Source organism: Ceratotherium simum, chromosome 6 (assembly GCF_057802395.1).
Source record: "Ceratotherium simum simum isolate JZ-2026a chromosome 6, ASM5780239v1, whole genome shotgun sequence".
NCBI classification, from domain to species: domain Eukaryota; kingdom Metazoa; phylum Chordata; class Mammalia; order Perissodactyla; family Rhinocerotidae; genus Ceratotherium; species Ceratotherium simum.
Window position 1 is genome coordinate 3,613,973 of NC_141905.1, and position 26,160 is coordinate 3,640,132.

General features: G+C 54.5%; 2 protein-coding genes across 4 annotated transcripts; one reads left to right on the top strand and one right to left on the bottom strand.

Moving 5' to 3' along the window:
- Positions 1–1,052: 1,052 nt before the first annotated feature.
- On the bottom strand, positions 1,053–12,303 carry LRIT1 (leucine rich repeat, Ig-like and transmembrane domains 1). Its single transcript, XM_004432484.3, has 4 exons — positions 12,182–12,303; positions 8,316–8,782; positions 4,524–4,829; positions 1,053–3,248 (listed from the first exon to the last, which is right to left on the bottom strand). The coding sequence occupies exons 1-4, from the start codon at positions 12,301–12,303 to the stop codon at positions 2,278–2,280; spliced, it is 1,866 nt and encodes a 621-aa protein (XP_004432541.1). The 3' UTR covers positions 1,053–2,277.
- A 2,941-nt stretch (positions 12,304–15,244) lies between these two features.
- RGR (retinal G protein coupled receptor) lies at positions 15,245–25,933 on the top strand. 3 transcript variants are annotated; one of them, XM_014789048.2, is made up of 8 exons: positions 15,245–15,323; positions 16,945–17,101; position 17,515; positions 18,212–18,344; positions 21,020–21,173; positions 22,587–22,704; positions 25,244–25,357; positions 25,802–25,933. In XM_014789048.2, the coding sequence occupies exons 1-8, from the start codon at positions 15,245–15,247 to the stop codon at positions 25,931–25,933; spliced, it is 888 nt and encodes a 295-aa protein (XP_014644534.1). The 3 variants fall into 3 exon arrangements, with proteins under 3 accessions (XP_014644534.1, XP_087289067.1, XP_087289068.1); XM_087432941.1 differs by lacking the exon at position 17,515 and having other exon boundaries at positions 18,223–18,344; XM_087432942.1 differs by lacking the exons at position 17,515; positions 25,244–25,357 and having other exon boundaries at positions 18,223–18,344.
- The last annotated feature ends 227 nt before the right edge of the window (positions 25,934–26,160 follow it).

Genomic DNA, 26,160 nt, shown 5'->3' on the forward strand with positions numbered 1-26,160 from the left:
ACTCAGAATTGAATCTGGGTCTCCCAAGACACAGCAGAAATGCCTTTATAAATCTAGACCAAGAGTTGGTGAACTGCAGCCTGGGAGCCAAATCCAGTGTGCCACCTGTTTTTGCAAATAACATTTTATTGGAACACATTCATGCCCATTAACTAACATATTATCTATGGCTGCTTTCGTACTACATCAGCAGACTTGGGCAGTAGCAACAGACGCCAAAATATTTACTATCTGGCTTTAGCAACAGACCCCAAAATATTTACTATCTGGCTTTCTTTAAAGAAAAAAGTGCTGACCCATGATGCAGACAGTGGTTTTGTCATCTTCCAACCAAATAATTTCTCTTACCAATGGCTATGGCCCACTAGTTATAGTCAGGTGCACCCTCCAGGTGATGGGCAGAAAATATCCACGTATGGAAATACTGGCGCTCTCAAGGTTTTGAGCCCAGGTTTCGGTTGCTTGAAAAAATCCATAGTGAACCTGCTGTGTATTACACTGCAGAGATCAACACTGAATAAAGACCCTCAGCCTGGCCAGAAAGTTATCACAGACCAGGATCCTCCAAGAAAATCCATGAGCAGCCTCCATAAATTATTCAACTCTTTGGGCATCTGTTTCCTCATCTGTAAAATCAAGTAGCCCAGCCTCTATAATGCAATGTTATGAGGATCAAATGAGAGAAAATAGGAAAATATGTTGTAAGGTCATAGGTTATAAGGTCTTTTGTAAATGCAAGGGGGAGTACAGTAACTTTAGAAATCACTGCATCACACTAGCCTACATCTAGCAAATGCCCAACACAACACAGAGTCTCTTAGGTGATACTAGCAAAATCGTTCCTTTGGATCACTTGCTGTCCCCAAATTTCCTCAGTTGTTACCCAAAGGCCTTGGCACCAACCTGCCCTTGACACTCCCCTCATTAGAGCTCAGTCCTGCAGACAAAACACAACATCGGCCCTTCTGCTGGGGACGTCTGCCTTCTCCTGTGCACAGAGATGACATCTCAGACCTTTCCCAGCTTTCAGCCAACTGAAGAGTAATCCCCTTTGAAGTGGCTTAGGGTGACCAGGAAGGCTCTGAGACACCCTCAGGAACCCAGGTAAGTTTCATAAGAATCACAAAGGCTGCTCCTTGGGGACAGAGGTGAGCTCTGTGCCAGACAGCATCGGTGCACTGTACCACCCACCACGGAGGGTCTGTCAGATCCCTCCAGCCTGACATTCTGAGAGTAATTGAGCAGTAGTCTCTTGGGGATCATCCAAACCTCTAGAATTTATTGAAGATCAAATGATTATCTCTAGGCAGAATGGCACCCAGAGAAAAAATGTTAGAATCTGTGAGCGTGCACAGTGAGGGCACGCTGCATGTCTCTGTGTGTACGCATGTGACCGTATGCACGTGACTAACGCATAAAGAGACTGTGTGTGCGAGTGCCTATGAGTCAGCACAAATGTGATCGAGATGCAGTGTAGGAGAGCGGTAAGGACTAGCAACTCTGTGATCAGTTGCCTGGTCCAAATTCCAGAGCTGCCACTTTCTAGCTGTGTCCTTGTGGGCAATATGGTAGAAGAGAATCACTGCCCAGCAAAATATTCCCTGCCCCACATCACCTCCATTGGAGAACTGTCCTCTCCTGCCCCATTAAAGTTGTGTTTGGCCATGGGATTGCTCTGACAGATAGAACATGGGCAGACGTGGCCGTGTGCTAGTTCTAAGCCAAGAGCTTAAGAGGCATCGCATGTTTTTGCTCATTCCTCTGATATTGTCTGACCTCTCCATGAAAGAAGCCTGCCCCAGGTGGCCACTGACCCTCCATCCTGGGCCCCACGTAGGACACATGGAGCAGAGTCACCCCAGTCAACCCACAGACCCGTGGGTTGTGTGAAAATGAGTTCTTGTTGCTGTATACCACTGATATTTTGCTTTTATTTGTTATGCAGCAAAAACTTACTGACATGGGCAAGTTACTTAACCCCCTCTTTCTTCTCTAGGAAAATGGGGAGAATAGTAATGCCTGCTGCAGAGTTGTTAGAAGAATTAAATGAGTTAATGCATATAAAGCACTAAGAACACTTCTGGGCACAAAGTAAGTGCTTAATAAGTGTTAGCTGCTGTTGTTGTGTGTGACTGTATGAGTAAGCAGGTACCCAAGTGGGTAAGAGTGGCTCAGCAAGGACTCAGGTGTCAGAGTGAGGGTGAGGGAGTAGAAGAGGGAGACTGGAGGACGGGAGCAGGTGTGTGGGCATCTGTGTGCGTGGGGGGAGCGTGCCCCTCAGCAGAAGTACTCATTGATCCGTCTGCTCACCCTGACCCCCAGGGCCTGAGAGTCCAGGCTGGAACGGGCTGAGAGGAGCCTGTCGACCTCGCTGAGGCTGTGCCGGGACAGCTCCTCCGAGCCGTCCTCGCTGTGGCCGAGCCTCTCCAGGTTGACGTAGGCACCCGTGGCCTCGGCGGTGCCCCCGGTGTGGCACTTGCGGCAGCGCCTCTGGACAGCGCTGCAGCAGACGAGTAGCGTGAGGGGCAGGGCAATGACGGTGGCCACACTGATCACTACCACGTTGATGAGCCGCTGGGTGGCCTCGGCGTCCACCACCTCATCAGTGGAGAAGATGACACACTGCTCCTTCCGGGGCCCGAAGCCCCTCACGCAGACACACGCCACGTACTTGGTCTTGGGCTCCAGCCCGTGGATGGTGATGCTGGTCTTCCCGGGCTGCACCATCACCCGGCGCATGTCACGCTGCCCAAAGACGGCATAGAGGACACTGAACATAGTTGTGTTCCTGGCCTGGGGGGCCTTCCACACCAAGGTCACACTGTGGTAAGTGTCTCCCACCACCTTGAGATACGTCACCATTCGGGCCTCCTGGAGTCCCGCCTGCCCCTCTGAGCGCTCTCCTGGGGCACCCATCTGGAAGTGCTGGAGGGCCAGCTCCTCCTTCATGTTGGGCACAGGGGGTCCCGTGGCCAGGACAGCAAGCTCGGGGATGTGGGGGACATGCCTGGCTACCAGCTTGTTGTTGTACGCAGCAGCTTCCGCCCCCTCGCCTGTCCACAGTGCCCCCTGGGTTCCACCACGTTCTGTGGAAGTCTGGGGCTCGGTGACAACCAGGGAGATGAGAGTCTCAGAGGCTCCCAGGAAGTTCTTGGCCTGGCAAACGTAGTCTCCAGAGTCAACATGTGAGACCGCAGGCAGGCCCAGCAGCGTCCAGCTCGTGCCATCACTGGAGACTTCCTGGTGCACTGTGGGGAAAGAGGCACACGTGGGAGAAGGAACGGGCCCACCTGCCCCAGGCTTCCTTTCAGGGCCAAGTTCCCAGCCCCTGGGCTGTGCACACTCTGCTGAAGACCCTGTTATCCCGAGAACACATGGGAGTCATTCAACTTTTCTTCAACTAGCCCAAGGGATCGAGATCTCCTGGGCTCAAATTTGGGGCCTCCCTGGAGCCCCAGGCTGAAGCAGAGCCTAAAGATGATCTGCCTCCTAAATTGAAATGTTCAAGTTCTGTTCTGCTGGCCCTGCAATTCCTCAGAGCTGACCCCTAGGGGCGGCGGGCAGGTGCCTTGGGGGTAAGGTGGGTCAGGGGGTGAACATGAGGCAGGGGCCCAGCTAGAAGTGCTCTCCCCTCCCCTGCCCAGCACCACTGCCACATCAATCAGAGCATCTTCACTTTCTGTCTTACGTATGGAGCTCCTTATACAATTTTGTTTGTGAGTTGATTTCAAACAAGTCCTAGAGCAACAGCTGCCGACCAAGTTGAGGGAGACACAGAAGAAAGGTGGGAGGGACGTAAGCTTTTCTGGTCAGGTGTAAGAAACGATTCCTCCTTGACCCCTTTCTGCATGTTGGTGGGCCACGGCTCTTGCAACTCCCACCCACCCCCTTCCAGTGCCAGAGATGAACCATCTCTGTCTACAGAGCGTGGCAAAAAGAGCGCACGCTGTGGAGTCGGCCAGGCTGCACTGGACTCCCAGCTCCTCCTTGTACCAGCGTGTGATGTAGGCTGAGCACTTAGCCTCTCAGAGCCTCAGGTTACTTATATGCAAAATAAGCAGGAGAATCAGGTTGCTCTTTAAAGTTCAAGGGCATCATGTGCACAATACACAACACACGAAGAGCCCAACAGATCATCAACTACTCCCAGTGATACTGGCTTCATATTTACAACTGGGAAACTTACTATGAACATTAAACACACTAAGAGAGTTAAACACACTAAGAGAGTATCTTTTACCAAAAGCCAGTATTTTGTTCCTCTCAGGGTGGGCCCTGAGTCTGTGAAGAGCGGCTGGTGGGCTCTGATAGGACAGGTTGAGAGCCATCATCATCACTGAAGCCACTCTCCCCACGCAGTGCCTCTGGGCAGAGCCTGTCCAACTCCACTCAAATGGAAGGGGAGTAAACAGCCTTGCTCAGCCCACCTCCCTCTCCGTAGCAAACCTGACCCTGGCGACCAGGGATGCCGACCACTTGCCCCGTCTGGGATCTCAGCACAGCCCCCTCTGTCGCTCACACACCTGTGCCATTGAGTGGGTGCCCGCTGGCCCTCCTCCAGCTCATCTCGGGCCCAGGGACCCCGGTGGCCCCACAACGTAGCAATACTGTGCTGCCCAAAGGGGACCTGATGTTGTTCACCCCTGGACGGAGCTGTGGGCTCTGGCACTTCCTCAGTTCCAGTTGGCTGAAGGCCACTCCGGCCAGGCTGCGAGGACTGGCGCACCTCAGCCTGGCCTCTATGAAGGCCAGGTTTGGGGCCCAGACTTCCAGGAAACGGACCAGGTCATGGAGTCGGCAGTCACACACCCAGGGGTTGTCCTGCAGCCCTGCAAGGCGAGAGGAGAGGCAAAAGGTGAGGCCTCGCTATGCAGATCCCCAGGCCCAGCTCCCAGTCCCCTCGGGGAGGGAGGACAAGGCGGGTCCTGAGCTCAGAGTCAGCAGAACTGGCCTCCAGGCCCAGCTCCTGTCCAGCTCGCTGGTTCTTCATCTTGAATGACAGTATTACTTCCCTTTCAGGGTTGCTATAAGCAGAAATGAAGATAAGTCATATTAAGCACTGGGTAGGCCATACAGCATACCGACACGATTGGCAATCACTCCTCCCGTTCTTGGACTGATCCTTTCAGGCTACTGACCAGGCAGTGAGTATTTCAGCAATAATTGCAATGCCAAAATCCATTTCTAGAAATGCTTCATGATCCCTGACCCTTGACCCCTGTCCTTTCAGTATAAATGACACTTTCAGCATCACCCCAGCAATGAGGGTGGTTGTTCTGAGCCATGGTCCCTTGGACACAGGCTCAAAAGGAGAGGAGTGAGGTGGCCAGAAAATCAAATCCTGTGTCACATCCCCAGCCCTCTTTGCTTTAAAACTGAACATCTTTATAGAGCTGAAAGCAGGTCACGGCACCCACCCTGTCAAAGAGGCTTCAATAGATAGAGGGGGATCGTGTGTCCCCAATTCTAAGGCACAATTCCTTTTTATGTGTTTGCATTTCTGAAATACAAAATAAATGCATTTAATATGATGCCCCTTTTATCCCCCAAAGATTGTTACTAAATTTGATACTGTGTCTAATAATCAATGGCATATTACATCTTTACATACTTATATTGGATATATTTGGAAGGGGAAATGTCCAGGGTTGGGAAGGGTGCATTCAGATGTGCTTGGACATCCATGACTCTGAGGCCCCTTTGAGCACTAGCTGGGAGGGTGCCAGTCCCTTCTCCCACCCACCCCCTCACCCATCCCACCGGGGGCTGCTACCCTGTGTCACTGGTTCAATGCATTTAATGACACATCCGCCCCCCAAGGGTCATCACTGCCCAGCTCTGGTGGTGAGCTATCTGGCTTTCACCGTGACAACAGAGTCCCCAAAGAACTCATGCAGATGGCAAAGTTAAACCACAGTGAAACTTGTACCTGTCAGATCGGCGAAAGCTAAACATTCTGGCTGTTTTAATTATTAGCTTTATGAAGGAATAATTTTCATCTGCCTTGTCCTCTGCTGTATCCTAAGCACCTAGAATTGAGCCCACACACTGGCAGGCATGCAAATAAACTTGCAGAGTGAACACTCATGTGGGTGGTCTCACACACCATGGTGGGAGGTGAGAATCGGCTCAGCCACTTGAGAGACCATCAGACTGATATTAAAACGTCCGGCGTGCACACTCCAGGACCTCGCAATTCCACTCTCGGTTCCTCTCCTAGAGAAACATGTCTGCGCGCACAAGGATGCATTGTCAGGAATGTTCTCTGTGGCATCATAGGTGTTAACAAAATACTGGAAACAATTTAAAGGTCCGTTCAAGGGGAAATGGCTAAATAAACTATAGTATAGCTATACTATGGAATATTATGCAGGAGTTTAAAAAAATGAAGTCGATCCATTTGCAGTAACTTACAAAGATCTCCAAGACCTATTGCTGGATGAAAGAGTTGATGCTGGTTTATATGTACAATATGATGAAATTTTATATAAAACACACAGATACGACTTCTATGTGCATGTATGTATATGTATGTATACATGTATGTGTATGTAAAAGTACTGTGAAAGACAGGGAACACGCAAATAAACATAATCCTGGCTACCTGTGAGGAGGGAGAGGAGGAACTGGAAATGGAAGAAGAGACAAAAGGGTCTTGAGCCTTTTCTGTAACATTTTAAATATTACATATATTCATGAATAAGTTGTGCAATTAAAACCAAAATTAATTTTCCAGAATGAGTTATGCCCCCACCTGTCACCCTCCAGCAGGTGCCTTGGGCAGGAAAGGAGATCTGGTTCCCCTCAGAAGCCACTGGTTTGCTAGAAACAGGAAGGAATCAATGAAAGAAAGAGGCCAGCTGGGTAACCCGTTTAACTCTGATTTGGGCAACTGAGTCTCAGGGTACCGTCTCTGGGCCCTCATTTTCCTTACTTGCAACAACGCTAGGTCAACACCGGTTGCCCTGGCTGCCTGACATGGTTGTGGGAATAGAGTTACCAGATTTAGAAAAAAAAGGGACACTCAGTGAACTCTGATTTTCAAATAAACAACAATTTTTTCCATATAAGTACTACCCTATACCATGTCCTTTATCAGCTGAGAAAGTCTATCCAGGGTGGATGGAGCTGGAACGGGGCCTGCTGTTCCCCGGCCTGCTTCCAGGAAGTGAGGCATCCAGACAGTCCCTCCCAGGAGGTGAGGTCTCTCTTCTGATTCTACCCACCCACCACTGCCCACCCTGCCCTCCAGGACCCCACTGTGGTTCCTGCCCTCATGGACGGGGGAAAGAGAAGCAGCCTGTGTGACAGGAGCCCTAGGCCCAAACCCACACTGACTCACCCCAGGTTACGTTGGTTCATCTGCAAAACAAAGCTCACTGTACTGGCACCATCTACCCCTGGGACGTGGGGAGGGTCAAGTTCTATGAGGAAGCTAGAAGTTTAGGGAAACCTCAGTGCCACACTAATACCAATGCATTAGTAAGGATGTAAGGACGGACCAGTTAGCAAAGAGTGCGACCACCTTCCATGTAAGAATACCTGGTGCTCAGAGGAGACTCGCAAGGGGGAGGGGGATTCACGTGCTTGGAAGACTGTTGAAAGCTGGACTGGAAGCCGACTCAGAGAAGATTAGTACGCAGGCTGTTTATTGAGGGAGAAAGGAAGGAAGCAGGAGGAGACCGGAGCTGTGATGCAATGCGGGCCTAGTGAACCCCGGGGCTCTGGAGCTGGAAGAGCCCCTCAGAGTCGTCCCAAGTGGCTGGGCAGTTGGGCTCCCACCGGACAGGTTTTTGGATGAGGGCCGTCTGCAGAAAGGGTATGTGGCCTTGTGGAGGCTGCTCTGCGGCTGAGGCTGCCTCTGAGGGGGCTGACTGCTGAAGGCAGCTTCCAACAGCATACCAGAAACTGGGCAGCCAGTCCCACCTTGATGGGCATCTGGATGGCACATCACCTACCTGCCACAAGCACCTACTGCGTGCTAAGCTCTTTTTACCCACACTAACCATTTGAGACAGATATTATCATCATCTCTTTACAGAAGGTAACCAAGGCACAGAGAAGCTAAGTAACTTGCCCCAGGACGCACAGCTAGTCAGAGGCAGAGCTAGGATTTGAGCTGCGGCAGTCTGACTTGGAGCTGGAGCTCCTAAACCGGCCCAGGTGTGCCTCTCACTCAATCTTCACTCAAACCCAGAAGGCAGGGATGGTTTCTATTTTCCAGACAAAGAATCCAGATTCAGACAGGCTTGGAAACTTGCCTAAGACCCCAAGACTCACCAAGGTGGTTCTAAGGGGAGGATGCCATCTCTTACCTAGGACCAGCCTGGCGCGGTGGCCGGGAAGGGAGGGCCCGGTCTGCAGGGGAGCCCAGGCGGCGAGCAGCTCCTGCGGGAGCCTCAGCAGCTGGTTGCTGGAGAGGTCGAGGAAGGTGAGGTTGCGCAGGAAGCGCGCGGCCTCGGGCGGCACGGCGGCGAGGCAGTTGGCCTGCAGGTCCAGCAGCCGCAGCTGGGGGGCGTCCCTGAGCGCCGCCCAGGGGAAGGCGGCCAGGCGGTTCCCGGGCAGGCGCAGCTCGCGCAGGCGCCGCAGGCCGCGCAGCACGAGGGCGCCCAGCTCGCCCAGCGCGTTGTAGGGCAGCCACAGCTGCTCCAGGCGGCCGAGCGGCCGGAAGGGCTCGCCGGGCAGCCTGCGGATGGCCGTGCGCTCCAGGCGCAGTCGGGAGGTGTCCGGAGGGACGGCCGCGGGCGGCAGCGTCATGTCAGGGTCGCTGCACACCACCGTCCTGGTCACAGAAATGGGGAGAGTTGAGCGAGCGTCCCGTGGGGTCGGAGAGCCTCCCCTGCCCTCCCTCCCTCCGAGAGGCCTCCCGGTCTGCACGGAACGCGGGACCCCAAACCCAGGCTCCAAGCTGTGGTGGGCCCTGGAGACGGGCGGAAACAAGCAGCCTCCGCTGTTTTCTTTGCGGGGGTCTTGCTTTCAGAGCTTTCCACAGGGGTCCCAGGAGGGCCGTTTGGTCCCGACCACTGGCCTGAAGGACCTCAAGCTTGAACCGTCATGTCCTTTCCAGCCCACACCCCCTGCAGTGCAGTAAGAACCAACAGTGTTGGCAAGTCCGAGACCAGTTTGTGCATCGCCGCATTGCGTATGTGTGATACACGCCTTCGGTTGTTAAATTAGACCTCAGTTTTTGTAACCATTTTGGCCTTTCTTCATTTTTCAAAAAATACACCAAGGGCATCAGAAACGGAAGCACCTCAGCCTCTCCTGACTCTGAGGGACCAGGAAATGATCACGGTGTGTAGGAGCTGGGACTTCGCAGCCCGCGGTTGGATCCACATCTGGGCTCTTGGCTTGCTGGCTGTGTCCCCATGAGTTTATTACCTAACCTCTCTTTGCCTCAGTTTCCCCATAATAGTAGACTCCACCTCACAGGGAGGTTTCGGAGTGTAAATGAGGCGATGTGTGTCCCAGCCCTACGTGCCTGTCACCCTAGGACCCAGTGCTTGGACCACTGTTGTAAATTTCTGCAGCCCAGCACTGAAGGGAGACGGGCCGGTCTTCCCAGCTCTTTCCAATGCTCCTTCTGCCCAAACAGTTACTTCTTAAACCTTGTTCTATTGAGTTTGACATTAAAGCAGAGGATATAGGGATAAGAGGAAGCAGTCTCTGCCCTCAAGGAGCCTATAGTTCGGTGCTGTGTTATATGCTATCACACCTACATAAGGGAAAAAGGGAAAGGTTCTCAAGAAGATAAAACTTGGAGGCTGGGTGTGAGGGACCCCTTGTGCAGCCATGTCACCTGGAGGGCTGCTGCGCTCACGCTGGAGGAGGTGAGGTCAGTGGCCATGTTTCGCTGTGCTAAGGGAGGTTGCAATGTAATGCGCATGTAATGTCATAACACATTGCTCATGTCTGGGCTTCCTGGTGTAACAGACACACTGCACTAGCATCCATCAGCTTCACTCCATACTCTACTCAAAGTCAGCCAGGCTGGGCTTGTTTTTCCTTGTCAACAGTGCCCACAAAAGGCACAGTTACTTCCATCCACTCATATGCTTCAGACATCCGTGGAACCCCTACTGAGTGATGGGTGCTGTGGGATTCCAAAGAATATCAGACCCACAGCCCCTGTCCCCATACAGCTTGTAATCTAGCTAAGGAAGAGAGAGCATTGGAGGCCATGATATTTTCAATGATACTAGAGGACTGGGTGTTGCAAGGAGGAAGGTCCGGATGTGGGTGGGAGGAAGGGAGTTAATGGGAAAAGATGTCCTGGAGGGGGGAGAAGGCGGTCATGGGAGGGATCAGAGAAACCAATAAGGGCCCAGCACAGACCAACAGCATGACTCCTGGTGGGGCAAACTGGGCACAAAGAGCATGGGGACACATCTGTCTAGGTGCTCTAACTGCCGCCTCCCGGGTAACCCCCGGGTAACTCCCAGATACACATGCTCTGCTCACAATACAGGAGTGTGCAGCGTGGGCAGGTCACCCGGGCTGCTCAGACGTAAGGACGGGGTCCTCTGAGGCCCCAGTTACAGAGGGGGCTGAGGAAGGCATCTGAGACATGGAGGGAGCCTCGGTCTGACTGCACAATCTATGCCTATGGCCACTGGGGACCGCAGGGCCCCCATAGCCTTTCGTGGCCTCATGCCCCTCATAGGACGCTCCACGCAGATAAGCTGGTGCGTATCAGGTGTAGGACTGTCAGGCAGGTAGAACTGATGGTGAGAGTTCTGGCTTCACAGAATGAATGGCCACTGGCTGACATTAGGGGTCCTGGAAACTACCCTTGGAATTTCATTTTCCATCAAGGCTAACCTACTACTAGAAGCCCTCTCCTGGTCCCTGCCCATGACCGCATCAGCTGACGAGAAGAGTTCTAGAAATGGCAATGAAAGTTTGGGTTCCAGGAGCAGGTCTGCCTCCGCTGCTGTGTAACCTGAGCCCCATGCTCTCTGTGGGTGGCAGGAGAGGCTCTTCATCGCAGTGAGCCATCAATGGCCATGGGCTGTTTCCTGGCCTGCTCAGGGCTCAGCCCTGGCTTCCCTTGGGGAGAGGACCCTCACCTCAGATGATCCATATGAGTTGGAGCACCAGAGATTTGGGCCAAAAATGGAGCTCTTCCTGTTCTTCAGACCATACGGGGTATCCTTTTTTGGGGGTGCCTCTCCATTCTCTGCCTCCCCTCACACCCAATCAACCTGACACGCATTGCCAGGATCATTGAAAAAGTCGCAATGATAACATTGCCGCCTGATCAGAAACTATCATTGGCTCCCCAGCACCCATCTAAGACAGGGGAGAAAGGGAGGATGGAATTCCAGAAGGTTGGAAAGATGGCGGGAAAGGCCTTGAGCCAGGGGCTGAAATCCTTGAGCAAGTTGAGAAATGCAGAAGGGGTCATTAATGGATAAGCTGAAGATGTCAGAGAAAAGATGGTTCAAAGACTGCCGAGGAGAAAAAGAGCGTGAGTGGCGGCGGACAAGCAAGGGTCCACACGCCACAGTGGTGGAGAGGGGAGGAGGGGATGCCGTGCTCTCAGGACTCAGATAAGGGGCTGGGGAAAGTCAAAGAAGAGGCTGAGGATGGAGAGGAGTTTGCCTCCAGTGGAATGGGCACTCCTGGCCTTTCAGAGAGCTCATAGAAAGGGGTCGAGGCTGAGGCTGCTGGGGGCTGGGCCAGAGGAGACCCAAAGCTGGGGAGTGGGGGCATGAGGAGGCAGGTGGTCCCTCGTGGGTGGGGTGGTAAGATTTGATTGGAGGTGAGGCAAGAGAATGGAAGAGGCCTGGGAAGGGACTGGGGAGATATAGAGGATGATGGAATGGAAGGAAGGAAGGAGAGGAAAAGAAGAGGTAAGGGGGAGACTTCCTGTGCCCATAGGAGGGTTCCTCTCCACCGGCATCCTGGAGGAGGACTCAGGAAGGATTTCCTGGAGCTGGCACTTCTGTGCCCCACCCCCAACCCCATGTATAAAGGTACCTGGCACCTCCCAGGCAGAGCCACACTCTGCTGGCTGGAAGATAATGCAGCACAGACCAGCCCCATAGGACCCCTGGGCCCCGAGTGGCAGGGAGATGGAGATCTCACCTGGCCATGGTCTGAGGAGCCTGCATCCAATCCAACCTAGCTGGTAGAGCAACGGGGCTGGGCTACCCATCCCACACACGTGGCGCCATACCTCGCCTTGCTGCCATCGCCCAGGATGTGGAGACTGCAGCTGCACTGAGAAGGGCAGGAGCCCCGGGCTTGGGGGTGCCCCCCGAGGGCCAGGAGCCAGAGCATGCCCACTGCCACCCTCATGGCTCCTGGCTCCTCTGTAGCCCAGGCAGGGCCCTGTCCCTGGACTGCTCTGTCCTGCCGGCCCAGCAAGCCCAGCAGCTGCCCACTGGCTCATTGGCCCCCCCTCCTCCCACCCCCAGCCATTGGATAAACAAGGACAGGCTGGGGATTAGGGAGGGAGCTCCGGCCACAGCACTCAGCGGCTTATTGCTTCCTGAAATCACCCAGTCCTGGGGTGGGGTGAGGGATCCCCTTCCGTAGCAACAGCCCCAGGCCTAGAGAGGCCAGGGCGCTGCAAGGTGGGGCAGGTGGGCAGCCACCCAGGGACAAGAGGCTGCTGGAACGGCCGGCTGGGCTGCCCTCCTGCAAAGCCACCCATGCCTGCTGGGCTGTGGGCTGCACAGACCCCGCTGGGGTGCCTGGACTCAGAGAAGGTGAAGACAGACCCTGGCCCCTGACAAGGGCCGTTGGAAATTCTCTCCTGTGACACTATTTTGTAGTGAAAAAGCAGTGAGATGAGGGCGGTGAAGGCATTAGAAAGAGCCCTAGCTCCAGGGCCAGGCCAGCCTAGGTTCAAATCCCAGCTCTTCCATTTCCAGGCTGTGACCTTGGATAAGTCCTGTGGTCTCTCTTGGCCTCCGTGTTCTCATCTGAGAAAGGGAAGCAATGTTACTCTACTCAGGCTGTTGATTCCCAGACCTTGCCAGCCTGTGGGAACAGAAGCTCTCTCGTGAGTAGTAAGGATCCCATTTCGCTGGCCCTGACAAGCTCCTGCTCACAGAGGAGGTGGGAAGATTCAGATATTTCTGGGGGACCTCCGAAGTGTCTCTCATGGGCTGTGAATTCTCCCAGGCTGCGGGGCAGGCAGCTGCTCCCTGGGCACCCTGTGGACACCCAGTCTAGAACAGGGCTGTTTGGGCCAAGCCCTCCTGGGCATTCCCACTAATGCGGAAGGCGTGAGGTGTCGCCACGTGAGGACAGAGCGCCCCTCCTCCGGTCGTCATTCTCCAAGGAAGGTCCCAGAGCGAGATCTCCGAGTTTTTAGAGAAGGCCCTTCCAATTTTTACCGTTGTTCCCTCCCCCCACCTCATCCCACCCAGCTACCACCTTACACTCATTCGTTCTTCACATTTGACCCCAAGGCTTTGCTCTCCAGTCTGGCATGCCCCACCTGGCTCCTTTGGCTTTTCCAGAAGTTTCTTTAGTCTCAGGCAGGCCTAGACCTGTGAGGTGTGACCAAGGCAGATACCTGCACGCGGGAGGTGCCTAGCTCTGCTCCAGGCCTGTTTTGACTATATTGGCTTCCAGGAAATGTTGGTCCCCGTGCCTTCCTCTCTTTCCATCTAGCCAGTGTGATTTGCTCAGTGCTTCCCCCCACCTCCTCCTCCACAAACCAAAGGCCAGCCCTGCCCTTTCCACATCTCTGCCTTCTCCTCCTTCTGTTGGGGATGCCTTCCCTTCTCTCTTCTGCCTCACTGAACTCTACCCTTGATTCCCGGCCCCGTCCTGCTTTCTCTTCTCCCTGCAAGTATTTTGGGATATTGCAGGCATGAAAAAAAACCCCGACATGTGTATTAACCAGTAATACAAGATAGAAATTGGGAAAGGGGTAAGTGGGTTATCAAGGAAGGCTTCCAGGAGGATGTGGACCATCAGCTCAGCCCTGAGGGCTGCTTGGGATACAAGCGGGGACCAGCAAGAGGAAAGGCGTGGGAAATGGACATTTACAAGGAAAGGCGTGGGAAATGGACATTTACGGAATAGAAAGAATAGAATGAGCTGCTTGAGCAGGAGCCCAGGGGATAGGAGACCGGGCTTCTGTTCCAGCTCCATTCATGAATCCCCGCGTGATCTCAGGCCGCTTCTCTGAGCCTCAGTTTCCCCAGGTGGAATGGAAAGGATGACGGTGTCTAATCGATGGAGTCGCAGGAGTCGTCCTGAGGTGGGTCAGCACAGTGCTGGCCCCTAGTGAGCATTAATAAACATTAGCCATACTGCCAACAGTGCTCCGGGCCGTGGTTTCTTTATCTGAGAGTGAGTTGAGGTGCTCTAGATTAGTGTTTCCTGATGTAAATTCACCACAAGCCAGTGCGTAACTTTACCAGGACCTCCTTTGTAGGAGCCAAAGCTTGTAGTGGATCTTGGGGCCACTGACAAAAAGATAGCAGCCCGTTGTCCCAAGCCAGTGCCCTGGGAGACTTGTATGCTTGTGTAGCTTACGTGCCCTATGGAGTCAGGAACACAGCCCTGGAGGCCATACCCATGATGTATTCTCCTAACCAAGACTTAAACAGGCCACGAAAGAAGATGCTTACATTGCAAAGGAGTAACCTGAAAAGACCCCAGTGGTCCCACCCCAGGGCACGTAGCTTGTTAGTGGCAGATTCAGAACCAGAACCTCAGTCTCCAGTCCCAGTCGGGGTTCTTTCTATGACAGCAGAGGACTTCCCAACCATCATCCTTCCCCCATCACTTGTGAGGACACATGTGAGTGTGTGGACACACACATGAATACACACTCACGCACACACACAAACACAGGTGCCCAGCTTGTCGGCACCCACACACATGGCCGGGCCCGGCCCCTCGCGGTTTCTCAGGCCCAGCTGCAGCTCAGATCCCTCCTTTTGCTCCCACCCTCCCTTGGTTACACAACTCTTTTCTAACTCGGCTCTCAGCCACACACCATTCAGAATCTGGGGCCTTAATCCTGCCTGATGGGGCTGAAATGAAGGAGACAGGGCTCCATTCTGATTTCACAAAGGCTGCACTGTCCAGCTGGTGAATGGGTTCCTTCTGCTTGGGCCAAAAGCACGATTGAGGAGTGGGGGAGCAGCAAGAAGCAGCCCGCAGTCTAGCATAATCACCTGCATGTGCTAGCACGTGGAATGGCCCCTTAAAAGGGAGGGTCCTGGCCTTGGGGAGCCAGAGAAAAGCTGGGCGGCAGGGAGGAAGGCTGAGAATGGCAGAGTCCGGGTCCCTGCCCCCCGGCTTTGGGGAGCTGGAGGTGCTGGCTGTGGGGACGGTGCTGCTGGTAGAAGGTGAGCCAGGCAGGACCTGGGGTGGAGCGGGGACCCAGTGGGCTCCCAGAACCCAGGCTGCAGCCGTGGAGCTGGCAAGGAGAGGTCCCCAAACCCTACTCCTGTGCCTGGACCTCTGGGGGCTTCTGATGGCTGCACCTGTGGGATGCAGCCTGCAGGCTGGGAGCCGAGAGAGAAGCCAGGCAAGGGTCAGGGAGGGAGGGACTTTGAGAGGCAGACGTCTCCGCAGGGCATGACCAAGATCCCAGGTTCAGGCCTTTTCATGTCCATCCAGCCAGGAGAAAGTTTAATCCACTCCCTGGAAATCCTGCTAAGAATCTTGTATAAGATCAGGCCCCTGGTAGGCTCTGGAGACAGACAGCTCTGCCACCTGCTCTCTGTGTGACTGTCACCAAGTCACTCAAGCTCTCTGACCCTCAGCTCCCTGACATTCCAGTGGGTGGTGGTGAAGGTTAGATGGGAACACGGGTGTGAAGTGCTGGCCTAGACAGACACTGGGATTTAAGGTCATTCACTCCCATCCTCCCTAGCCCCACATGACCCCCACCATCCCCATTCCCTCCGCCCTAAGCATTTCCACCAGGGGCTACCTGGGTCCGTGAGGTACCTGCCTCAACTCAGAATCCCCAAGAGGCTCACTGAGGCCAGAGCTGGGACTGTAGCCACTGGAGCTGGGCCACCAAGACTAGATGGATGGGGAATGCAGCCCTGTTCAAAGCAGATCCAGAAAAATAACCAGCACATTTTCTCACCCAACGAGAGCTGGCAGTGGAGAGGGAGCAGCAGCCACCAGGCTGGTCCTGGAGCCCGGGACACCACTGTCTGGTGGCCCAGCCCCTCTTCCTCTTCTGTGAGCCCCACAACCTAGCACCCCTCTAGGTCCTCAAACATGGAAACATGACCACTTTATGCCATTCCCTTTTTCTAGAACGCTCTTCCACACCCTGTCCTCCTTGTACACTCTCATAGTTTTGAAGTCAGGGTTCAGGAGCATGAGGAGCAGCAAGTGAGTGACGGAGCTGAAACTGAAGGTCGGCCTGTCTGCCCCCGGAGACGCCCCTCCAGCTCAGCTCACTGCTGGGGGCCAGGGCGGCTCCCAGCTCTGACCTGGCTCCTCCCCACCGAGGCTCGCCCTGATGCTGCTCCACAGCCCTTGGAGAAGGCATTTTGGAATTTGAAAGACCTGAGTTCGAGTCCCAGCTCTGCCACTTACCAGCTGTGTACTTAGGGCAAGTTGGCTGGCGTCTCTGAGCCTCGGTTTCCCAGCTGTGGATGGGGAGGGCAGTACCCAGTGAAGATGCATGGGAGGAGCCGCGGAACGTGCTCAGCATGTGCCCGGCAAGTGACGGTGCCTGGAGCCCTCCCTGAATGTGATGGCTCTGGAGTGAACCGGGCTGCGCTTCACTGGTTTTCCTCCTCTTCTGTATTCCCATCACACTGAGCTGGTAGAGGGCAGGGTATGCGTCTGTGGCTTTCGGTATCTGAGGGCCAGCCCACCTCGTAGGTGGTCCACGAGCTGCACTGGGAGGGTGGTGAGCCTGAAGAGGAGGCACTGAGGCCCCTGGCTCTGACCCGGGCAGGCCTCTCCAGCCCCGATGCCAGCCCCCACCCTTCCTTTCAGCTCTCGCCGGTCTCAGCCTCAATAGCCTGACCATCCTCTCCTTCTGCAAGAGCCCAGAGCTGCGGACCCCCAGCCACCTGCTGGTACTGAGCTTGGCTCTGGCGGACAGTGGGCTCAGCCTGAATGCTCTCGTCGCAGCCACCTCCAGCCTCCTCCGGTACCCGCCCCTCCCCAGTCCCCGAGCCCCGGGACCCTGCCTGGGGTCTGACCTCTGGGCATCGAGCAGCCAGGCCAGGGGCGTTCTTCCCAACTATAGAAACTTATAGCAGAGACGGTGAGCAGGCTGAACTAGGCTAAATCAGAATTCCAGACCATCCCTGAAGAACCGCAGCCAATTTCTGGAACACAGCAATTGCTCGGACCTGGCCCACAGAGCTGGCTGACTGTAGGGATTAAGAGCACAGGCCCTGAAACCAGGGCCCTGGGTTTGAATTCAGGCTTCGTTATTTCCATCCCTTAGCTTCTTCAGTAAACTGGATCTTATTTCCTATCTTATGTGGTGGTTGAAAGCTTGTTATTACTTGTAAATAACTCAAAATGATGCTTGGCACCTAGAAAGCCCTAACTGAGTGTTTGTGAAAGCAAATAGGATTTTGAAAAGTGTCTCAGACCTCCACATGTACAAACCAGGGTGTGCCAATATGGCCTCCGAAGGTGTTTCCGGGATGGTTTTCTTAAGCGGACGGAACATTCCTGTTCTGTTTTCGGGCACTACAGATGGAGGCTGGAGCCCACCTGGCTGTGGATGTTCAGGGCTGACTAGTCCGTGGGGCCTGAATCAATGAGGATTCCTTAACCCTGATATCCTGCTGCCCCTGCCCAGGGTGGGGGAGGGGGCAACTGAAGCTTCCACCTTTGCTTGGCCCATGGGCTGAGAGTTGGGAGGCCTGGGGTCTACCCTCTTTGCCATCATCTGCTGTGACCTTGGCTCAGTACATTTTCCTCTCTGAGCCTCAGTTTCCCCATCTATAGAATAAAGGCATGGGCTCTCCTCCCAGCTGGGGTGTCCCATTTCCTGTGATGGAGGCATCTGATCACACAGAGACCCTCTGGTCCAGCCGAGGTCAGTGAAAGACCCTGCGCCTGAGAGTGTGCCCCGGGCTCACCCCTTCCCGCTCATGACTTGCTCTCTAAGGCCTCAGTTCCCTCAGAGGAAAAGCAGATAACAAAGCTCTCTTCTGAGGAGCTGGGCCCACGTGCAGGAAGGTACCCTCCCCGCTGCAGGTGGGGGAGGGCAGGGACCCAGGGCGGGCTCACTGGTGCCCAGTGTCTCCACAGGCGCTGGCCCTATGGCTCCGAAGGCTGCCAGGCCCACGGCTTCCAGGGCTTTGTGACGGCGCTGGCCAGCCTCTGCAGCAGCGCGGCAATCGCCTGGGGGCGCTATCACCACTACTGCACGCGTACGTCTTGTCTTTGGGTCCCAGAGTGGAAGGACAGCCACATGAGGAGGGTGATCAGGCCAAAGGTCTGCTTGGTGTTTCCCAGTTCAGGGGAGTGTGGGTGGGTGTGAGGGTGCATGAATGTAGGGTGTGGGCATTCGGGGAAGGAGGGAGAGTACAGGAAAGGTGTTGAGGCACGTGCTGGAAAGGCTGCCTGTACCTTCACTGGAGTCTCAGGCAAGTCAGGGGTCTTCTCTGAACCTTAGTCTCCTCTGCAAGATGATTTTTGTAACCAACATCACAGTTTTATTTTGAAAATCAGATGAGATCATGGATACAGAAAATGCCCTTGAAGACAGGCACTTTGGGAGTCAGAGAGGTGGGGGGTGTGTGTGTGTGTGTATGTAGCTAGGCAGGTGCCCCTGTACCTCACACTTCCACAGGGCTTCTGCTATGCTGGGGCTTCATGAAAACTAACCTAGCTCCAGATTTTCCAAGCTGTATTGTCAAATACCATCTTCTGAATTGGCCATATCAGTGTACCAACTGCTCTGCTATTTACTTGATATTTTTTTCTTAAAAATAACACACTTTTAAACATTTAAACACCTGCTTTAGTCTCATTCTAAATAACATCTGTGAAATCACAACTTTAATGTTTTTATAATTTTAATATACATGAAAAGAATAAACACATTCACTCATAAACCCTCTAGAATTCCACTCACCGCCAGAGGTGTGCAAACATACTTTGGGGAGCCGTGGCTCAGCCAACCCTCACGGCAAACCCCCAGCTTGCAGACTGGGAAGCAGAGGCTCAGAGAAGTTAGGTAGCTTGCCCAGGGTCACACAGCTCGTAGGGCAGAGCTGGGAGTGGGCATGGCCTGGCTGCCTGCGGAGGTGGTCTCTCCCTTTGTCTCCTGGGCTCCGAGTCCAGAGCTGTGGATGTGCCTGGGACGGAGGCTACTGTGTGGTCCATGGCCAGCACGGCCTCAAGCCCTGACATCACCCCCTGGAATCACAGATCTGCCCTTGCCACAGACACACACAGCCCCCTGCCCTTGGCGAAGCCACATGCCTCCGTCCAGGCCAAAAATCTGGCCTTTGTTCTTCTCCTACCCTAACTCCTACCCTGCCCCACCTGACCATGGAGCTCCTCTCCCACCTTCCTATTCCAGCCCTGCCGCCAGAGCTCCCTCGGACCATCACACACACACGTGCACGCACACACGTGCACGCACACACATACACACACCTTCTCAGACAGCAACGGGCTTCTCTGCCTTAATATGGAGCGGTTGATCCCTGTTCCAGGGGCCTCAGATCAGGGCCCCTTCTGTGCTGGAGGGGTAGGAAAACAAGGAAGGGGAGGGGTCTGAGCTCATCACTCCACTACCAGGCGACCTTGGGCAGGCCACTGTGGTCATCTGTTTCCAAAGCCGAAAAAGCTGATATGACACACGGGTCAAGGTGGATATTAATTATTGTGCCCACAGTTGGGGGGTGGTCTTAGTCTGCTCAGGCCGCCATAACAAAATACCACAGCTGGGCAGCTTAAACAACAGACGTTTATTTCTCAGTTCTGGAAGCTGGAAGTCCAAGATGAAGGTGCTGGCAGATTCACATTCTGGTGAGAGCCCTCTTGCTGGCTTGCAGACGGCTGCCTTCTCACTGTACCCTCACATGGAAGAGAGCGAGATCCCCTCTCTCATGTCTTTTCTTATAAGGGCACTAATCCCATCATGGGGGCTCCACCCTCATGACCTAATTACCTCCCAAAGGCCCCACCTCTGAATACCATCTTATGGGGATTAAGGCTTCAACATATAAATTTTAGGGGGACATAAACATTCAATCCACAGCGGGGACACATCCAGGCAAACTCCACCTGGGGCTGTGTCAAGGGAAGCCAAGTGTTGGGATGAAGGGGGTCATAGACCTGCTCTTCTTTGCTGATCACACCCCCCTGGAGTCCTGTCCTCTGCCCTGGGGTCTTGTCTGCAAAGGAACAAGACAGATAACCCATAGACAGAGGAGGCACCTGGGAAAGGCATTCTGAAGCCAGATCTAGGAACCACTGGATGGGAAGGGCTGGATGAGGCTGTGAGGGGCACAGGCGGAGGGACTGTGGAGGAGGTCAGCTCAGTGGGACTGCTCACACCAGAAGATGCTGCCGGAACCCAGCCTCTGCCACTGGCACTGCGGTGGGGCCCCAACCCCTAAGTTCGGAGTTCTCTGAGGGGCATCAGGCAGTGGAAGCGGAGGCAGTGGCCTGCTTCTGAGCAAGAGCTAAGGATGGCGGTGAGACCAGACTTCTGCCTTCCTCCCCACGACCCTCACCTGAACCTCTGCCCAGGCTTCTTCCCTAACTTGGCTTGGGAAACACACCCGTCTCTTTGCCACCCCCTCCTTCTCTCTGTCCTCTGAAGAAGATGGTACAGAGTGTCTCCTAGGAGACCTTCAGCGTCCCTTATCTCTTTTATTCTTCATAACAATCCTCTGAGGAAGGGACTGTCATTCCCATTCTGTGGAGGAGAAGACTGAGGCTCAGAGAAACTCTTCACTTGCCTGAGGCGCTAAGCCATTAAGCATCAGAGCCAGGATTTAGGGACATTCATGTGACCATGACGTCCATTCTTTTCCACTCTGCCAAACTATCTCTTCCTGTCAACCACCCTCCTCCTTTGTCCATGCAGGCAGCCGACTGGCGTGGAACACGGCCATCTTCTTGGTGTTCTTTGTGTGGCTGTCTTCTGCCTTCTGGGCAGCAATGCCCCTCCTGGGCTGGGGCCACTATGACTATGAGCCACTGGGGACATGCTGCACCCTGGACTACTCCAAGGGGGACAGGTGAGGTGGGAGGAGCAGCTTGCAGGCTCCTTTTCATGGGATTCTTGGCTTTGAGCTCTTCTGACAACACATTCACAGCTGAGAATCCAAATGGGGAAATGTCAACACTTGCCCGACAGTCTCGACTCCTTAGTCCTGATGCCCACTTGACAGCAGGACTGGGGAAAGCCCAAGTGATGGCAACATTATGCAGATCGGGGCATAGAATTGTGCCCAGGATGGGGCATTATCCAGTGAGCCATTGGCCTGTGTCAGTTATAACAGTCACTGAGCCCTGTGACCCCTTTGCCATCTTCAGCACAGCCAGCTGTCCCAGCTCTGACTTTATCAATTTCTAGAAGGAGCCATATCCTTGGTTCAACAGATTCAAAGAATGTTAAGGTCTTTGCATTGGGAGAGGCCTTCTTGGCATGGAGTTCAGTTCTCTGAATTCCCTGAGCATCTGCTGTGAGCCAACCCTTGGGCCAAGCCCTAGAGAGACAGGATTGAATGCATGATGGCCCCCACCATCACGGAGCACGTGCCTGGAATTGCCCCATCCACATGGCTCTGGGGAGACCAGGGCTCAGGGAGACCCATTAGGGGCTGCCTTGGGGGAGGGGTGGTCACACGGTTCAGCCTCCCTCTTGCTTCCACTAGAGCCATGTTGCATTCATCTGCTTTACATGTTTTCTCGTGTTTACTCATGAAGCATCTGCCCTGATGAGAGGCTTCCCAGGTGAAACCCGCGTGAGAACACTGGGTCTGGACCAAGTGTCCATCCAGGGCATTCCCTGCAGATAGTGCCCCAGCCGGTGTCCAGTCCTTCCTCCTACCTCTCCATAGAGGACAGTGCCAAGGTGACATGGTCTCTGCTGCACGGAATGGGAATCTCCTCCCTGTGACTCTCACCTGCTCCTGGGCAGCCCCCCCCCACCTCCCCATGACTACCACCTGGTCATGACCCAGGCTCTTCTGTGGTCCCTTCAATGATTTCTTCAGTGACACAATGTCCAGCCTTTTTTATTCATCTGCAGGCCCTTTCCAATCGCTGTGCCTAGAACACTCCTTGAGTGATCCTTCCTCTCGGTCCACTGACATCTCCTCCATTTGGTAAACATGTTTCCCAAGCTGAAGTGTCCCGTTCTCCATGCCAGGGGCACACACAGAGAGCAGGGCTGAGCACCTGAACTGCCCCGCAGCCAGGTGAAGGAGGACTCTCCCTCATCCGGCCCCTGCCCCTACAGGCAAGTTCTAGGAGGACCTGGTGGCTCCTCGGCTCCCGCTGGACCCCGGGAGTGACCACATTCTGAGCACTTGTCTGATAGGAGCACTTCCCCCATCTGCCCGTCTAGACCAAAGTCTGATGGATGTTCAAGGGCAGCTGATGATCCCTGAGGGATGATCCTTGCTCCTCTCCCCCTCCACCTGCAGAAACTTCACCAGCTTCCTCTTCACTATGGCCTTTTTCAACTTCCTCCTGCCCCTACTCATCACAGTCACATCCTATCGGCTCATGGAGCAGAAGCTCGGGAAGACTGGCCATCTCCAGGTAAGGGCCAACTCCCAGAGCAGGAGAGATCTCTGTCCCCCTCAGGGCCACCAGGGAACGTGAACAAAGTGACAGACAGCAATCAGGGGTTTTCTGTGTCTTCAACGATCAGGAGAAAATCCACTTACCGTATAGCATTGGGTGTCAGGGCAGGAACACACCCTCCTCTCTGCTGGGAATTGCCAAGACCCAGGAGGAAAGATCAAGGACTGCTCAGACTTACCCACACCCCGCAACCTGGAGAGCCAGGGCCCCCTGCCGGCCACCATCCACGCTGTTCCATTTACTGCTTCCCAAGGATTTGAGGGTTGGCACGAAATTACAGGCCTTTTTTTTTTTTTTTTTGGTGAGGAAGATTAACCCTGAGCTAACATTTATTGCCAATCCTCCTCTTTTTGCTGAGGATGATTGGCCCTGGGCTAACATCCGTGCCCATCTTCCTTTACTTTATATGTGGGATGCCGCCACAGCATGGCTTGATGAGCAGTGTGTTAAGTCCGTGCCTGGGATCTGAAACTGTGAACCCCAGGCCGCCAGAGCAAGGCACATGAACTTAACCACTATGCCACCGGGCTGGCCCAACACTACATGCTTTTAAATTGCTCTGGGATGTTTAATTTAATCACAGGCACAGGCTGTGACCCACAACATGAAATCACACCTGCAGCTACATTTGTCTGAGAGAAACGACACCTCAGAATAAGCCCCAGCCAGTTCTGAACTTCTGCATTCATATGTTCCCGTCACCAGTTTCTTTTAACTTTGTTGCCTGGACAATCTCTAGCAGATGAGTCATAACAAGTATCAAAGATTCAAAAAATATATAAATATTACATTCTGTGCATTATGTTATGACGTCTTCACAACTGCTCTCTGAGGAAGGAAGGTTATCCCAGTGTTACAACTAGAAAATGGAGGCTGAAAGGGATTCGCTATGCAACTCACCAAAAGCCACACAACTAGAAATAGACCACTTGGATCCAAACTGAAGTCCGGCCCACCAGGACCCAAGTGGTTAATCATAATGCCTATAAGAAACACTCTTTGTTGAGACATTTAACCTGCCACCTTTTTTCCCCTGAGAATTGGAGAAGGACTGTACAAATCGATTTTAGCTGGACTCCCAGGTTCCCCTGAGTCACAGAAGGAGGGTGAGGCTGTGCCAGGACCAGATCGCATCCCTGGACCCTGGCTGGGCGCTCCCCTGCTCATCACTGCCTCCCGGGTGTCCCCCGCGCTGCCCCGCCTGGGTGCTCCAAGTCACCTTATTCATCGGAGGCTCAATCAGCCAGGAGACACGGCTGCCACAAGGATTTTCTCCCTTTTCCGGGTCGACTTGGAACCATCAGTTCTGGCAGCATCAGCAGAGGCCGCTGTGCAGCCCAGGGACCCAGGCTGCAAGCTGAGTGGTTCCCCTAGGAGGCCACACGGCCTCTCCGCAGAGGGGGTCAGTTCTCCTCCGACCAGGAGGCCCTCCCTCTGTGCTAAGCACCTTTTTTTTTGTGTGTGTGAGGAAGATCAGCCCTGAGCTAACATCCGTGCTAATCCTCCTCTTTTTGCTGAGGAAGACCGGCTCTGAGCTAACGTCTATTGCCAATCCTCCTCCTTTTTCTCCCCCAAAGCCCCAGTGGATAGTTGTATGTCATAGTTGCACATCCTTCTAGTTGCTGTATGTGGGACGCAGCCTCAGCATGGCCGGGAGAAGCGGTGCGTGGGTGCACGCCCTGGGTGCCAACCCGGGCCGCCAGCAGCGGAGTGCGGGCACTTAACCACTAAGCCACGGGCCCGCACAGCACCTTTTTTTTTTTGATTGAGGGACAATTCAAGAGAAAAAAATGTCTCCCAGTCAATATATTTTAAAAGTCAAAACTCCATGAAAAAAAAGTATCCTCTTCCAACTTAAATCACCTTCTTTGTTAAAGGGAGGCGTGGTCAACGAGAACACAGGCACTGATTCCCAGCGTCTAAACTTGAGCATCTGCGTGTATATGGGGAGCAGGAACGTGCAGCTTCCACTGCGCAATTAGAGGGCCAGTCGTGCGCCCCCCGCGGCCCCAGGTGGCACCGCACGGCCTGGTTGTATCTCGCAGGGCGGAAAGCGGCCCCTTTGAACCCAGGACAGGTTGTCCGGCCAGGTGGCTGTAGCTGCTGATGACGAGCTGGGTCTGGGACTGAGGTGTGAGGGCGGCTCAGCCAGGGGACCCTCCTGCACACGGCCACACTCACGGAGCCCAGGAGTTCTCAAAAGCAGCCCGACCAGGAAGGAAGCTCGTTCTCCGCCCCCAGTCCCTGCCTCCAGGCAAGTCAGGTCTTATCAGGCCATCTTACAGACAAGGCTACTGAGGTCAAGTGAGCTTAAATGAGAGGCTTAGGGTCACGCATCTTAAGTAGAAGAGAGATTCATCTGGTCCCAAGGTCCTCCGCAGGCTCAGCATCTGCCCGCAGCCCTGCCTAGTGCCGACAGGATCCCGGGGCCTCGTGGGGCTGCCGGCCACCTGGAGCACGTCGATGCCTCCCTCCTGTGACCATTTCTCCCCAGGTGAACACCACGCTGCCAGCCAGGACGCTGCTGCTCTGCTGGGGCCCCTATGCCCTCCTGTATCTTTACGCCGCCATCGCAGATGCGACCGCCCTCTCCCCCAAGCTGCGGATGGTATAGACGCCTCCAGTACCCAAGCGAGACCCCTCCCCGTCTTTGTGTCTCTGTTTCGCCCTGTCTCTCTTTCTGGCTTATGGCCTCCGCGATAGTCTCTCTTTTGCTTTTCCTTTGAATCTTCACCACACTGCGTGTTTGCTGGTCACCCGGCCACGCGGGGCTGCGGCTGGACACTGCGAGGCCTCATGTGAGATGACAGGGAGGGACAGCCAGATGGTGAACAGTGCACTCTGGGACGAGGGGCTGAGACTGGTGCCCGGGAGGGGGGCGTTCCCACGCATCTGCCAACTGCTCAGAGAAAGCTCCAAGCCTGCAGAATCCAGCCAAGGACAAGAGACTGGTGGCTGTGGGGCGGGTGGGGGAGGCAGGGGTCACCAGTTGGGACCAGGGAGAGGAGCAGAGGCTCTGAAGCTTCTCTCCTGGACTTTTCTGTCACAACAGGTACCTGCCCTCATTGCCAAGACGGTGCCCACGATCAATGCTGTCAACTATGCCCTGGGCAGTGAGATGCTCCACAAGGGAATCTGGCAGTGCCTTTCGCCACAGAAAAGTGAGCGGGATCGAGCCCAGTGAGCCTCTCCCTGGGGCTGCTCAGTCCCAGGCCCAGTCCTGCCACCCTCCCCAAGCCCCACGCCGGGAGGCTCCCCCAGGAGTCCTGCCCAGCAGCCTCCGAAGCCAAGCTCCAGACACTCACCCACCGTCTCTGATGGCCCTGGTGGGCCTGGCCCCAGGCTGGACACAGGGGATTCAGAGAGACCAAGCTGCACAGAAGGAGCTGGGACTTTGGAGCAGACAGGCCT

What these genes read in the sequence shown, in the direction of transcription:
- LRIT1 (XM_004432484.3), bottom strand. Translation starts at nt 12,303, where the DNA reads ATGAGGGTGGCAGTGGGCATGCTCTGGCTCCTGGCCCTCGGGGGGCAC. An exon ending in GGCGATGGCAGCAAGGCGAG is followed by an intron (nt 8,783 to 12,181) that starts GTATGGCGCCAC and finishes TTCTGTGACCAG; the next exon opens with GACGGTGGTGTGCAGCGACC. An exon ending in GCACCCACTCAATGGCACAG is followed by an intron (nt 3,249 to 4,523) that starts GTGTGTGAGCGA and finishes CTTTCCCCACAG; the next exon opens with TGCACCAGGAAGTCTCCAGT.
- RGR (XM_014789048.2), top strand. Translation starts at nt 15,245, where the DNA reads ATGGCAGAGTCCGGGTCCCTGCCCCCCGGCTTTGGGGAGCTGGAGGTG. An exon ending in GACGGTGCTGCTGGTAGAAG is followed by an intron (nt 15,324 to 16,944) that starts GTGAGCCAGGCA and finishes CCTTCCTTTCAG; the next exon opens with CTCTCGCCGGTCTCAGCCTC. An exon ending in TCTCCCCCAAGCTGCGGATG is followed by an intron (nt 25,358 to 25,801) that starts GTATAGACGCCT and finishes CTGTCACAACAG; the next exon opens with GTACCTGCCCTCATTGCCAA.